At 41.3% G+C, this 16,015-nt stretch overlaps 1 protein-coding gene across 4 annotated transcripts in view; it reads right to left on the bottom strand.

The window, feature by feature from the left end:
• The window catches only part of KCNMA1 (potassium calcium-activated channel subfamily M alpha 1), a 1,372,671-nt gene that overhangs the window by 819,921 nt on the left and 536,735 nt on the right, over positions 1 to 16,015 (bottom strand). For all 4 annotated transcript variants that reach the window (XM_033940852.1, XM_033940853.1, XM_033940854.1 and 1 more), the window contains exon 3: positions 8,709 to 8,770. In XM_033940852.1, coding sequence (XP_033796743.1) covers positions 8,709 to 8,770 — 62 coding nt within the window. The remainder of the gene's footprint in view (positions 1 to 8,708; positions 8,771 to 16,015) is intronic.

Here is a 16,015-nt window from a genome sequence, read left to right as displayed (position 1 = left end):
AATTAAAATTATTTTTTCTAAATAAGGAAAGTCTTGAGACAGAAGATGAGGGATCTATTTGTAAGAAAGAATCTAAGTGGAATCCTCCGGGTCCGCTTGACCCAGCGGTGGAAACGTTTCGAAATTTGGTTTTGGCAGGGTTTGGAAAGTTTGAAAAATCATTTTCTCATAAACAGGTTTCCTATAATTTAACGTATACGCAACATAAAGCTCTTATGCAATTAAAAGAAAAACGAGATTGTATGATTCTTAGAGCAGACAAGGGTGGCGCCACTGTCATCCTGAATAGAGAGAACTATCTAAAAGAAGCGTTGCGTCAATTATCAGACAATAGGGCATATAAACCCATTTCTCAAGATCCAGGAGGCCCTTTGATGAAAGTGGTTTTTGATTGGGTTACTGCACATTATGAAAAAGAAATACTGACTAAAAAAGAATATCAATTTCTTCTGGAAAAGTATCCACGCACACCTTATATATACTTTGTGCCAAAAATACACAAGTCATTAAAAGAACCACCAGGCAGACCCATAGTAAATACAAGACAGTCCTTATTGGAACCCCTATCCAAGTTTATAGATGTTTTTCTAGCTAAAGAAGCAATAAAAACAACTTCATATTTGAAAGATTCCTCCCATCTGCTTCGGATTCTCTCTCAGGAAATTTCTGTCAGTTCTGGGACCTTTTTGGTGACATTAGACGTAGTGTCTCTATACACCAACATCCCCCAAGATGGCGCCATAGCTATTATTCAAGATACCCTTCAGAAACGAGTAGGTACTCAACGTATCACCACTGAATTTTTGGTACAGCTATCCAGGTGGGTGATTGAAGAAAATTATTTTGAGTTCGAAGGGGTATTCTACAAACAAATACAAGGAGTGGCGATGGGGGCCACGTTGGCCCCATCAGTAGCTACGCTATATGTGGGACAGTTTGAAAATACCCACATTTACACCTCGGATTACTTTCAAAAGATAACATTATGGAAGAGGTTCCTAGACGACATTTTTTTCTTGTGGGAAGGTCCTGAAAGTCTTTTGCTGGATTTCTTAAACTGGATTAACACAAAAAATCCCCATCTTCAATTTACCCCTTCTTACAGCTTAGATAGGGTAGAGTTTCTTGACCTGCTTATTATAAAAGAAGAATCCCGGTTGAAAACAAAACTTTTCAGAAAACCAGTGGCGAAGAACACGTTATTGCACTTCTCCAGCCACCATCCGTACCATCTAAAATTTAATCTACCGGTGAGCCAATTTTTAAGACTCCGAAGAGTATCATCTGATCTACATGATTTTATGGAATCGGCGGAAGAGTTGAAACTCCGGTTTAAAACTAGAGGGTATCCTATAAAAGCCATCAAGCAAGCGTTTACAAGAGCTAAATACGCAAATAGAGATCTCTTGATATCTGAAAGAGAGCCTGAAGAAGAAAATACTGAAAGATTAATCTGTGTGCTCCCATATTCAGAAGCGGCAAAAGAGCTTATTGCAAACATTAGAAAATATTGGCATGTTTTGCAAATGCATGAAATTTTCAAAGAAATTCCCATGTTTGCCTTTAAGAGAGGAAAAACTATTGGGCAGACTCTAATCCAACAGAAATTAGGGAATTACAAAACAAATTTGATAGGACAACACACAAGTTGTGGACACTGCCAATGGTGTTCCACGACTATTACAGGCACTATATGGAAAGACCCTCAAACGGGGAAAGTGATCACAGCAAGTATTAACACAACTTGCCAGTCAACTCACGTCGTATACATTATAATATGTCCATGCAGTCTTATATATGTGGGCCGTACTTCTAGACCCATACATATAAGACTTAATGAACATAAATCACGTATTAAAACAAAGAACATACAAGCTCCAATGGTTGAACATTTTCTACAATATCAACACACCATGGAACAAATTCAATGGCGTGTCATTGAAAAGTTAGAATGGGGACGGGAGGGAGGCAATATCGAGGAATTATTGAACTATAAGGAACAACGGTGGATCCATACCTTAAACACAGTGATCCCGCATGGCTTAAATGCCGAACTAGAGTGGGCTTCATTGTTATAATATTCATATGAGGTACTAAATCCCAAAGTGAGGAGGTAGCTAAAATTTTGGCTGTTCTTCTTAAGTTTACAATTACTAATAGCATAGCATCGGGTACCCTGGATGACGCGTTAATAACGTAATGACGCAGTCACGTTTCAGGCGGGTCCCGGTCTCTTTAAAATCTTAGCAGAAACGCCGCCGCCATATCTGCAGGATAGAGTGGTCACAGGTTGTGGTGGCGAAAACTTTAGGTAAGCAAATAGGCAGGACACTTTAAAAGAAATGTATCACCTTAAGTTCTGTTCCTATTTGTCTGTAGTCGACTAAATAATAGCTGATAGCTTTTGTTTTATTTCTAGAAAAAAAAAAAAAAAAAAAAAAAAAAAAAAGGGATGCAATAAGCTGATAGAGAACTACACTATCAGGTATTAAGTGTTTATGTATCACAGCTCCCTATAAGTGAGTAAGTTGTGCAATTGAAGATGATCTTCAAATGAGCCACACTAAGAGCAGCCAGTAGTAAAACACATACAAAAAATAATCATCTGGCACATTGTCTGACTCGACATATTTTGGCTAAAAGGCCTGCATCAAGAGTCCTTGTGAGTGGCAGATCAGATAACAAAAAGTGTTCATAAAAGGAATGCCAGATCATAAAAAAATAATTAAAGTATTATAGTCTTAGTATTGTGGTTTGCCTAAAAGAAGGTCACAGTCGATATGCCAGATGATTTTTTTTGTATGCGTTTTAATACTGGTTGCTATTTAAAGGCACACTCTGCTTCTGTCTTTGGATTTGTGCCCGAGTTTCATTGCCATTTATCAAATCCGGCCCTTAATGCGTGACTTGCTGCACAGTAACTACTAGTGTACATCTGCGTTAAGGAGCTTTGCAATATTTTAACAGTTACTATTCAGTAAACTGCACATTAAGGGCCAGATTCAGTAAACGGTGCTCAAAATGTAGGCACCATGGAAAATCTGTGCTAAGTGATATTCTATAAAGGCTGAATACATTTTATTGAATAGCGTTTAGAGTGGATTCCTGTACCTTGTTTAGGTGCAAGGATTTATGCCAGCCAAAACCTGATATAAATCCTGGTGTGCAAGTTGGGCATATAGCTCAGGTATTCTAACAAAACCACCTAAATATTTGGAATATTCCTGACTGACCCACCCATGCCCGAATGGTTATGTCCTCTTTTGGGTCAGGCATGCAGTGTTATAGATGTGCAAATACACATTGGTGCCAATCAACTTTAAGGTCAATAATTGGTTGTTAGCACTCAGCTGACTAGTTTGCACCATATCTCAACTCCACACCCAAATTTGGACACCCAACTTTAGTGGCTTATATAGAATCCTTGGGTAAGTGCTTTTTGTGTGAAGGCATGGTATGGGCAGAAAGTAGGCAGGGAAGACATTTAGGGACAGATTTTGTAATTGGGTGCCTTAAGTTAAGCACCTATTTCATATCAATCATACAGAGGCGCCCAATACAGAATCGTGTCTAACTAAAACCAAATATAGGTCAGGGTTTTAAAAGCCTACATTATAGGTACCTAAGTACTTTAGAGAATCATGTTTCAAGTTTCAAATTTATTATGGATTTGATTAATCGCTTATTCAAAATTCTAAGCGATGTACAAAGGAGTAAAATAATAAATTACAATTATCAAGGGGAAACAAACCAGATAAGTACGACTGACTTGTCAAAACATATGATACAAAAGGAAAAAATAGGGAAAGAAATACAAGTTAATGATAGTAAGACGAGTAAGGGAAAAAAAACAATAGGAAGGGGGAAAAAGTGCGTTTCAAAAAAATTAAGAACTAAGATTCAGTTGATGCACCTAATCTGATTTCCTAGTTGATATACCTAATCTAATTTACTAGTTGTCAAATGCATCTTTAAAAAGAAAGCATTTTAACTTGCTCTTAAATCTACCTAAATTATGTTCTTCCTGTACATGAATTGGGAATAAATTCCATGTTTGGGGTGCTGTAATGGAGAAAATAAATTTCCGCCGCATATTTATGGTTTTAAGTGTGGGAACTATTAAAAGATGTTGGTCAGTAGACCTGAGTAATCTTAGGGAATCAATAGTCTATGAATAAAGGCGGGAGTTTTATAGAGAAGAAATCTGAAAGTCAATAGACTTAATTTATATGTTATGCGGTGTGAAACTGGAAGCCAATGCGCTTCCTTAAGTAGAGGTGTTACATGGTCAAATTTTTTAGCTTTCCTTATGAGTTTAATTGAAGCATGTTTAAGTCCTCTGCCCCTAAACACACGTACTTTGGAGTTAGGCACCATAAGTAGGTACCTATCTTATGTAGAATTGTGCCTAAGAAGATAGGCACCTATCACCTAAATATTTTTTTCAATTATGAGTTTATTAAAGCTCATAATTGCAGCCAATATACTGATTAAGTTAGGTATCTAACTTAGGCACCTATTTATAGAATTTAGTGCGTTTCACTTAGCATGCTGATTGATGTAGAATTAATAAGAGGTGTTAAGGCCCACATTCTATAAATGGTGCCGGAAGTTAGGCACCTAGATCGGTGTGCCTAGCCAATCTAGTCATCTAACTTAATCGTCTTAATTGGTAGGAGGAAGGGCTTTGGCTCACTGGTTGAGATCAAATCTCAGCGCAGCTCCTTATGACCCTGGGCGAGTCACTTAATCCTCCAGTGCCCACTGCTTTGAATGTCAGCTTTGAAATACTACAGCAACAAAAAAGGTGGTATACAAGTCTCCATTCCCTTTCCCTCTTAATTGAACAGCACTATTAATTAGCTGATAGGTGTCTACTCTGAGGCACCTACCAGCAAGTACGTGTGGTTAGGGGCACCCTAACTCAGGCGCACTCATTAAGAACACCCCGTCATAAATGGGAGTACGCCTAAGGTTTTAATGCCTCAACGATAACTGCATTCCAATTAACATGCGCTAATCGGTCTTGAATAGGGCAAACTGGGCAAACCTCCACAATAATTGCTGCATGAAATCTGTGGCTATCACAGAGTAAACACAAATAATAGGGAAACAAAGATTTAGAAATCCCTAATGGTATAAGAAGTTCAACAGGCCCTCAAGTCCGCAAAGGCCATCTTTGTGGAAAAAGTGGTCTATGAAATTGGCGACTTGAATATGAGGGACTTCACCTTGAGAAAGCTTACTAGCGAAACATGTCGGTGAATTTCATGTCCCCTGATTCAGACCACAAGAACGAAGCTAAGTAAGAGCTTATGCAAATTTTACTTTATCAATATTATATGAAATAGTGAAAGATTATCTTTTCAACTATCTAATATTATAAACTATTTAAAAATATGTAAAAAGAGTTAATCCTATTGATATAAACAGATTTGTGATCCGATGACGATTTAACACTTAAAGCTTAGTGTAATGAAACTCATTTGAACTCTTAGGATCGTTTGAACTTCTTAAAGGTGTTATACCATTAGGGATTTCTAAATCTTTGTTTCCCTATTATTTGTGATTACTGTTGAATAACCCCAGTACCACTGATTATAATAGTGCTAATAGTTTGATATATCACAGAGTAAAGTCACACGTTAAGCTATAGTAATTGCAAATTTTACACTGGCTCAATAAAAGAGCCCCTAACTCGGTCTTCTCATGGCATCAGGTCAGTGTTGGACCAAATCACCTATTTCTACTTTTTGCCTTTTTGGATATCACATTGTTTTCGAGTATGCAAAGCATAAAGGGATTTATTTTCAAACATCTGTGCTGTCCATGACAGTACTAGAACTCTAGACCAATTCTTACTACCCTAAAGATTTACAGTTTGGGAGTAAAAATGATTCATCGTGTAAATTTATACACTTGTTAAAATGAGTTGGGTCAAATGACACTGCTGTCAGTAGAATTTGCCAGCAACTGGTTACAGCTTGGTAGGAAAGGTTAACTAAAAATGAATGAACAGCCAGAAAGCCTATGGAACGGTCTCAGTATGACTGGTTTTAAAAGAAAATTTAAAGTTGAGCAATATTTAAAAACCCACGTGACCAAATCTGTCTCCTACTTTAGAACGGCAGTAAATTTGGAGCTCAAAAAACCTTGGCAGATTGCTTTTATTTTTACAAATTCTAATGATTTTTATTATTATGTTGTTTTAGTTGGTTAGTGTGTTTGTTATAAACTGTATATGTTTTTATGCAACCTGCATAGATTATGAGATGTATGGGATATAAATACTTTAAAATAAATAAATTGAAATTCCAAAAGGAGATTTGTGGTCCACTAGAAGGGGGCAGACTGACATGGATCTGGTTCCCCTGGTAATAAGTTTCCTACACCCCTCCCCCCCAACAATAAAGCTCCTGGGCTACTGCCCCCCCCAAAAAAAAACAAAAAAAACCCCACAAAAAAAAACCATGGCTGCTGGGCTGTCCTTCTTCCTGAGCAATACGAGTCCTGGGCCACTCCCCCTAAATACCTGTTTCTTTAGCATAATGGCAACGGCAGTGCTTCCCGCCAGCTATCTGTCACCCAGCTCATGGCCTGCTTTCTGCTGCATCCTGCCCCTGCTGAAGTAGGAAGTTACATTGGAAGTTGAGAGCAGGCCACAAACTCAGCAGCAGAAACATAGAAACATAACTGCAGATAAAGACCAAATGGTCCATCCAGTCTGCCCATCTACAGCATCTACTATCTCCTCCTCTCCCTAAGATATCCCACTTGCCTGTCCTATGATTTCTTGAATTCGGACACAGTCTTTGTCTCCACCAACTCTACTGGGAGACTATTTCATGCATCTATCACCCTTTCAGTATAAAAGTATTCCCTTTGATTACTCCTGAGCCTATCACCTCTTAACCTTATTCTATGCCCTCTCACTCTGGTGGGAAGCACTGGGTCCCCCAACTGCTCTGGGTCCTTGGGCACTGCCTGGTCACCCATATGGTCAGTGCACTCATGTCCACTTACAACTATTAGAATACAATAAAAATAGAGACAAATAGGAGTATATATTCAGCTCATATTGGTCAATGATTTTTTAGCCATTGCCAGCTTTATGCTCAGATATTCAATGTCTAGGTATGTGCAACTGTCCAGAACTTATCCTGTTAAAGACCAATATTCAATCTTTAACTGGGTAAGTCAGGGGTGCCCAAATGGTTGATCACGATCAACCAGTAGATTGTAAAGGCAACGCGGATCGATCGCGTTGCCTTTATGATCTTGTTCTTCCTGCCTCTCCAAGCCAGTCCAGACGCGTACAAGCACCAGAGCCACAAGCCTTCACCTCCTATGTCAATTCTGACATCAGAGAAAAAGTTATGGGCCAGCCAATCGCTGCCTGGTGGCTTTGGGAGGGGGGGTGAAGGAGAGAGAAAGAATCAGGAAAGTGGAAAAATCAGCGCGATGGCTTGGGGGGGCAGGGGGAGAGAGAAAGGAAGACAGGCAGGCAGTGGGAGAGAGAAAGAAAGACAGGCAGGCAGGGGGGAGAGAGAAAGAAAGGCAGGGGAGAAAGAAAGAGAAATAAAGAGGGGGCAGGGGGAGAGATAAAGAAAGAGAGACAGAAAGAAAAGGGAGGGGGCAGAAAGAAAGGCAGAAATAAATAAATATTGGATTTACAGTCAGAAGAAGGAAGTGCAACCAGATTCTCATGAAATCACCAGACAAAAAGGTAGGAAAAATGATTTTATTTTTCAATTTAGTGATCAATGTGTCTATTTTGAGAATTTATATCTGCGGTCTATAATTTGCACTATGGCCCCCCTTTACTAAACCCTTTACTAAAGCGCAGGGAGCCTATAAGCGTCGTAAGCTGTGAGGGGCATTCAGCGCAGCTCCCTGCGCTAAAAACCGCTATTGCGGTTTAGTAAAAGGGGAGGGGTATATTTGTCTATTTTTGTATAGTTGTTACTGAGGTGACATTGCATATTTTAAAGTCATCTTCCTCGACCTCTGAAAAAAAAAACCCCAAATAATTAACATTTTCTCTGCGTACAGTGTGCTTGGTATTTTTTAAAATTTTATTGTTGGTAGATCATTTTGACTTGGTCATTTTAAAAGTAGCTCACAAGCCAAAAAATTATGGGCACCCCTGGGGTAAGTGAAAATGGACAAAGATAAGGCTATATTTTATGCAGTCTGATTTGTCCATTTCTCTTATCTGGTTAAGTGCTGAAAGTCAGAATAGCCCTGCACAGGTGATTTAACTCTTTGCGAGCCTCTTTTACCCGGCTACATCACTTTGAATACCAAACCCATAGACACAAAGACCAGTGCAGTGTTATTTATCCTTACTTAGACAACAAAAGGCTGATTTCAGTGCCCAAAGCAATTGTACGGACTTCCACATGTAATAGTGCCAAAAGCGTCAGTAGCATCACATTGAAAATGAGCTCCATAGAGACAAATCAGAATGTGTTTATTATTTCATCAGATTTTTAATAAGCCTTAAATCTATATTATGGAAAATCTAACATAAAACCAAAGTGGATTTTGTTAAAATCATAAGATAACAAATGAATAGATATAATTATTTAAGCATTGTTCTTCTGCTTAGGAAATGGGTACTAGGGTGTTATGTTGAAATTAAACAGAACAATATCAGTGTACATGATTGGTCTAGGAAAAAGAGAAATTGTGCTTAAAATACTTACTTTGATGAATCTATGAAGTATATTACAAGAGCACCAATGCTAAGAGCAAAAACGGTGACAACCTGCAGAAAAGAAAAAAAAAAAGCAATCTTAATTTTTTAAAATGCATGTTTACAATATATGAAATCTTATATTAAACTGAAAGAGTTACTGTGAGTTATAAAGTCTTGTATGGTACAAGTTTTCTCCCTTCCTTTAATCATTTCATCAATCCCTACCATCCTTGCCCTTCACATACTGTCCTGCCAATATGGCTCCAGTATTCCTTGGCAGTGTTCCTAGCGACTATAGAGATGTCTCCTCTGAGGTACACCATGAGAATCACTGATTGGCCAGTAGGGGCAGGAATCTGAATACAGATTGCCAGTATTATATCAGAGTACTGTTGTCCTGCCCATGGTACAGTTTCTAAAAGGAAATGGAGAAAAGACCTAAGTAGCCTATACAAAAAAAGAGGTACTCAACCTCTACAGCAAAACCCACCATCATTGATGGATAGCATAGCTGGTTTTAAGAAAGGTTTGGACAATTTCCTAGAGGAAAAGTCCATAGTCTGTTATTGAGAAAGACATGGGGGAAGAAACAGCTTGCCCTGAATCGGTAGCATGGAATATTGCTACACCTTGGGTTTTGGCCAGGTACTAGTGATCTGGATCGGCCACCGTGAGAACGGGCTACTTGGCATGATGGACCATTGGTCTCACCCAGTAAGACTATTCTTATGTTTTTATGATCAGATAAAATTCAATTTCTAATCAAAACTCTCCAAATGAAGAGGGCAGCATTAGGATTTAATGCACCTTAATGCACATTAAGGCCCAGATTCTCTATAAGGTGCTAATATCGACGGCCACCTAAAAAAGCAGCTACCTATCATGTGTCAATCACACAACAGCACCCTATAGAGAATCTCGCCTCCACAAAAGACAGGTGCCAGAAATGTAGGACAGGGTTTTCCGGGCCCTCATTTCTGGTGCCTATCTAGGGCCATGAATCGAGCCTATGTAGGAACTTTAGGCCATTCGCCCGCACCCATAGTGGCGTTCGGCGGCCTAAAGCGCCTACATTGATGTGATTTTGGCGTTTATGATTTAGGCATCAGTAAGCGCTTACGGTGACATTTTTTGCCATTTTAAATGGCGTTTGTTACTTAACTTAGGCAGTCATGCTAAACGAGTGCATAATCCAGTTTCTAAAATTTCCCCCTAAGGGAATTAGTGTGTGTTAAAAACTGAGGGCTCCTTTTACTAAGCTGCACTAGCGGATTTAGCGCGCCCGCTAGATGCTAATGCCAGCATTGAGCGGGGTTAGCACGCACGCTAAAAACGCTAACGCACCTTAGTAAAAGGAGCCCTGAAAGCTTAGCATACACTAATTCCCATATGTTAAAGGTATGTTAAGACCTATCATTGCTTGATAAATTACTCCCTTAGTGCCCACTAGTACTGACAGGTGTATCTGTAACAGTCTCATGTGTGTAGTATCCTACAACTTACGCAAGCAGTTGGCACCTAAATTTAGATGACTTGTTATACAGGAGATTTGTGACTGGCATAACTGGTTAGGAATATTTTCAGCCAAATCTAACCATCGCAAGGGCCCTTTTACAAAGCAGCACTAAAACGCAGCCTGCGCTGTGATTAACACACGGGTTTCCCGCGCGCTACGGCCACTTTTAACATGGCTGTAAAATGCCCATACTTTACATTTGTGCAATAATGGCCACACACTAATCTTCCCATTGGTGTTTGGCCATTAATGTATGAGCCCTTAACTAAGGCTCATGCGCTGTGTCCCAATTGTTTAGCTTGCGGTGATGTAGTTGTGCTAACCAATTAGCATTGGGCCATGCCTACTCTTTGCCTCCAAACACACTCCAGCACTAAAAATATATATATATATATATATATATATATATATATATATATATACTAGTCTTTAAGCCCGTTACATTAACGGGTGCTAGAATAGATGTGTGTGTCTTTATTTCTTTCTTTCTTTGCCGCTTTCTGTCTCTCTCTTTCCTCGGCTGTCAACCATCACCCCTTGCCTGTTCCACCTGTCCAGCAGTAGGCCTTCGCCCTTCCTTTTACCTCCCCCTATCCAGCAGCACTCCTTACCTGCTCCCCCTGTCCCTCTTCCCTGCTCCCCCTATCCAGCAGTACTCCTTCTTTTCTCCCCCTGACCCTCTTCCCTGCTCCCCCTGCCCAGCAGCACTCCTTACCTGTGTCTCTCTTTCTCCTTAGTGTTTTGTTATTTTTTTTCAATCTGTCTGTTTAGGCCCCTGTCCTTCTGTAAGTGTCTGTGTGTCTCTGTCCTTGTGCACTGTTGTTTGTTTGTTTTTTTAAATCTCTGTTTAGCTCCTGATCCCCTCTGTTTCCATGGCAAACCTGTTCGCGGATGTGAGGGCCGTTTTGTGGTGCCGGGTCTGGCGGCGCCGTGTAGGTCGGAAGCGGACGACAGGCCTAAGCGTTTTGTAGGGCCGGGTCTGGCGTCGCTGTGTAGGGCGGAAGCGGGAGGCGGGGCCTCAGCACCGGCCGGGCGGCTCGCGCCGCCTGCCCCCAGGAGCTCGAGGCCAGCGGCGGACATGGCTGGCGTGGCATGGTGGAGGAGGAACAGAGTTCGGTGACGTAAAACCCACGCATGCGCACTCGTGTTTTCGCAACGGACCAGGGAACACGTTTTTTTAGTGCGCATGCGCGGCCTATCATTTTATTATATTAGATATATTTTTTTTTTTTAGCGCATAAGTGTGTGCATATGCTAAAACTACTGCAGGGCAACTGAGCATGCCACACAGTAGTGGATTTTAACCTGCAGTAAGTTCATGTTAGCACTTACCACAGCTCAGTAAAAGGACCCCTCAGTTTGTGGCTAAAAGTTCACCTACATTTATCTGGTAAATGCCCTGTAACTTTCTGCCTTCAAATAGGCTAGTATTTTATGAACACTCACTCCAACTTCTCTCGGATGGACATTCAACTCTTGAATATGCTGTTAATATATTCAGACAGATTTTTTTTATTTTATTTTAAATACCTCCTTGCTGTTTCTTTCGTTTTTGGAAAACCAATTGAGATGATGTTTTGAGCTATGCAATCCTATTATTAAGGTTTCCCGGTCATCTGGGAAGCTAGTCAAGGCTTGGAAGGTCACAATATTACAGCAAGCAAGAGGGATAAAAAGTCCTGAATATCTATATTGAATAAATACTTATTGCAAACACGGCAAAGCTTGGATGAACTTTGTTGCTAATGCTTTTTGAACATCTGTCATACTAAACGAGTGCATAATCCAGTTTTAATAATTTTTGATGCATTCAACTAATAATGTCAGGATGTCCCAAATCACAAAAATGGTAATCTGTTTAAAAATTCTTAATCAATTGTCATTCATATATGACACCCAGTGGGTTTTATAAATAAAGGTGACATTATTCTGCAACCTTCAAAAATAAACCTAATGGTCTTGCAGTGAAGCATACTGTGAATCTTCTCTTTTTTTAATTACCAAAACATGATCAATGCAAAAAAGTATTTTATCCATCCAAACGCACTAGTCTAATATAGAAATTTTTTAGCTGAAGAGATTACTCCAAGCGCCAAGCTTTTAGAATTTGCACCTACCAACTATTGTTTCTGCTATCCATTGCATTTTCTTAATGTTTCCTCTGTTTTCTTTAGACTGAATCAGTCCTTCTGATGCTACTAAACGCATTCTCAGGGCAATTTCTCCAAACGGGTTAGTTGTGTGCATGACAGGAATGAACTTCACTCCTAAGCCAAGGAACATGGAGTATATCAGTCTCTGAAATTTACTGCTAATGCTTGCAGGAGTACTTGTATCATGCTAGATACAACTTTCCTCTTGAAAGTATTTTTCAGTAAGCCTGTGGTAATCCAACATCATGGGACATATTTTTTATCTTTCTGCCACATTTTATTGGTCTTCAACTGCATTGCTCGGTACTTAAGGATCTTCTCCCTCTTTTTTCAATTCATAGAGTAATTGCATGGGATTGACACCTCCATGAATAATGCTGCTTTGGTACTTTTACTGCTATGCAGGGCCGGATTAATGAATAGGCCCAGTAGGCACGTGCCTAGGACCCGAAATAGTCAGGGGGGCTCGCTGAAGGACAACTTACCAATATGCCAATTTTTTTTTTCAGACGGCAATGGGCCCCCCTCCACAGCAATGGGCTCCCACCCAACAACACCAGCCAGGGCCCTCACCCCGGCATCGACGGATGGCAATGTGGCCTTCCGTCGTCATCAAAGGCAATGCGGCCAACACAGCTCCAAGATGGTCCCAGGATGAATGCGTCTGCCGGTGCATCCCCCTCCTACGCCACTTACTTCTTCCGGCAGACGCAGTCATCGCGGGATGTTCATGGAGTTGAGCTGGTCACGTTGCTGTTAATGCCAGCGGAAGGCCACGTTGCCTCCGTCGATGCCAGGGGGGGGACCAGGCCCATCAGTGTTGTTGTCGTTGTCGGTGGGGGCTCGTTGCTGTGGGGGGCGTTTCCGTTGCCGTGTGGAAAGGGTGGTGGAGGGAGAGAAAGGGAGGCAGATGCTGATGTAACTAGTATGCAGGGAAAGAGGGAAAACATAAGGGGGAAGGATACTGGATGGAATTGAGTTAGAGGGAAAGAAAGGTGGCAGACGCTGATGGAATTGGTGTGCAAGGAAAGGGGGAAGGATATTGGATGGAATTGGGTTGGAGGGAAAGAAAGGAGGCTGATGCTGATGGAAGTGGGGGGAAGGGAGAGGAGAGAGTGAAATGCCAAAACATGGGAGTGTGGGTGTGGGAGAGGGAAGGGAAGAAGAGGAAAGAGATGCCAGACCATTGGAGGAGGGAATGGAAGAAGATGGATGCCAGACCTATGGGGGTGAAGGGAAAGATGGAAGGGGGAGGCATACAGTTTCTGGAAGTGGCATAGAAGGACAGAAGATGAAAGGAAGAGAGTGACAAGAAGACGAGGAGAGCAGAAACCAGAGAAAAAAGGTAGAATAAAATGTTCTATTTATTTATTTTTTTGCTTTAGGGGACATGCATTGCTGTTTCTGTGGTGTTGCATTGTATGCAGAGTCCAGCTTCTTGGTGGTTCAATTTAACCTTTGTCTTCATATTTCTATTTTATCCCCCCTTTTACTAAACTGTAGAGCATTTTTTTTAGTGCTGACCATGGCTAAAAACCATTCTACAGTTTTGTAAAAGGGGGAGAGGTAAGTTTGTAATTACATATTCCATACTAGGCGAAGGTGTTTTCTGTGTTCTGTTTGTATGAAAGACATGGTTTTTTTGTTATCGTTGACTAGCCTTGTTTGGCGAAATGCACTGGGCATGATTCTTGGGAGCACTTTGAATAAACCTGATTTGAATCTCCTTATTTTCTGCCAGTCTTCTTTTATTTCATGTTGGATTCTTTGGTGGACTTCTTGCCTTGTTGTTTCGTTGCAAGTTAACATACATGGAGTGGAACGTACTAGAGGAGTTACAGATTTGGTTGTTTATACATACACTGGTCTTTAAAGCCCATTACATTAACGGGAGCTAGAATAGATGTGTCTGTCTGTCTGTCTGTCTTTCTTTCTCTCTCCTTGGCCGCTTTCTGTCTGTCTTTCTGTTTCTCTCTCTCTCCTCGGCTGTCCACCACCACCCCTTGCCTGCTCCCCCTGTACAGCAGTAGCACTTTCTTTATATCTCTCTCTCTCTCTCCTTGGCTGCTGTCTGTCTGTCTCTTTCTTTCTTTCTTTCTTTCTGTCTCTCTCTCTCCTTGGCCCCTGTGTCTGTCTGTCTTTCTTTCTGGCTCTCTCTCTCCTTGGCTGCTTTCTGTCTGTCTTTCTGTCTGTCTCTCTGGCCCCCTGTCTGTCTGTCATTCTTTCTGTCTGTGTCTCTCCCTGGCCCCCTGTCTGTCTGTCTTTATTTCTTTCTCTATTTCTCCTTGGCCGTTGTCTGTTTTTTTTTCTTTGTCTCTCTCTCTCTTTGGCCGTTGGCTGTCTGTCTGTCTCTCTCCCTGGCTCCCTGCCCGCCTGTCTCTCTCTGTTGCGCCATGCCTGCCTGTATCTCCATGGCCCCCTTCTGTCTCCCCCCAGAGCAAAACAAGATTGCTGTCTGCCCCCCAGCACACCCCTCTCCCAAAGCAGCCCCCTTTCCCTCTCCCCCTCCACTTCCCTGTGCAGCAGTAGCAGCCAGATGCCTCACAGCACCCGCACCCTGTCTGCCTCATCTAGGCCGGACACCTTCCTGCCGTTGCTCTCGGCAGTGAACCCTCCTGCCGTTGCTCTCACCGGCACCTATCACCGCTGCCACTCAAACCGCCTCACGTGCCACAAATAGAACACAACCACAGAGGCACAGATCACGAAGGCAGAGATCACGCACGCTTAGGGTTTTATTATAGAGGATATGGGTTACAGTTGGTTGATGTAGAGTGAGGCAGTTGAGAGGCGTTGTAAACTTGGTTATTAATATAGACTTATATTTTGGATAGTATTACTGCATTACAAATATTTGAATACTTTTATATATGCATGGAAAGTGTTCAGAGTTAAAGTCCTGGGTAAATAGGTGGGAAGAGAAGGAAGGGGGATTTGTTCAGAGATGTTTGGGGGTTGCATAGAAGAAAAACTGTGCACTGGTATGCTAATCTTTGTTTTGAACTTTTTAAAAAAAGAAATACAAGTGGAAATACAGAAGTAAATAAGAAAACAGATAAATGGAGCAGGGCCAGGCCGGGGGGGGGGGGGGGGAGCCCAGTGTACTTGTGTGCCTAGGGGTCCTCGAAGAATTAATCCTGCCCTGCTGCTATATCCAGTTTTCTTGCATCCAAACTTTTATCAGCTGGGATAGGGATGTTCCAGGTTAAATGTTTAATGTACAGTAGAGAATGACACGGGGACAAATTTGTCCCTATCTCCGCGGGAACTCATTTTCCCATCCCATCCCTCTGAGTTCTTTTCCTGTCCCTACCTCATTCATGCAAGCTCCATACTCATCTGTACATGCCTCAAACACTTTAAAATCATAAGTGGTCAATGCTTGTACGATTAAGACAGGGCTTACAGGAATGGGACAGGGACAGCAACAAAACTCACAGGGATGGGATGGGGACAAATTTGTTCCCATGTCATTCTCTAATGTACAACGCTGCATAAGTCAGGCAGTGCTAAAGAAATCATGGTCCCATGGTTTTCCAGTATAGTGTACAGAGTTTGAGAGTTTTATTATAACCCACCTTATTAATGGACATGCTACAAATATGGAATTAATAAAATACGAGGTTTCTTTCAACAATTATGATT

Source organism: Geotrypetes seraphini, chromosome 4, assembly GCF_902459505.1.
Source record: "Geotrypetes seraphini chromosome 4, aGeoSer1.1, whole genome shotgun sequence".
In the NCBI taxonomy this organism is placed as follows: Eukaryota; Metazoa; Chordata; class Amphibia; order Gymnophiona; family Dermophiidae; genus Geotrypetes; species Geotrypetes seraphini.
The sequence above is the reverse complement of the archived record's forward strand: the minus strand, read 5'-3'. Positions and strand labels throughout refer to the sequence as shown.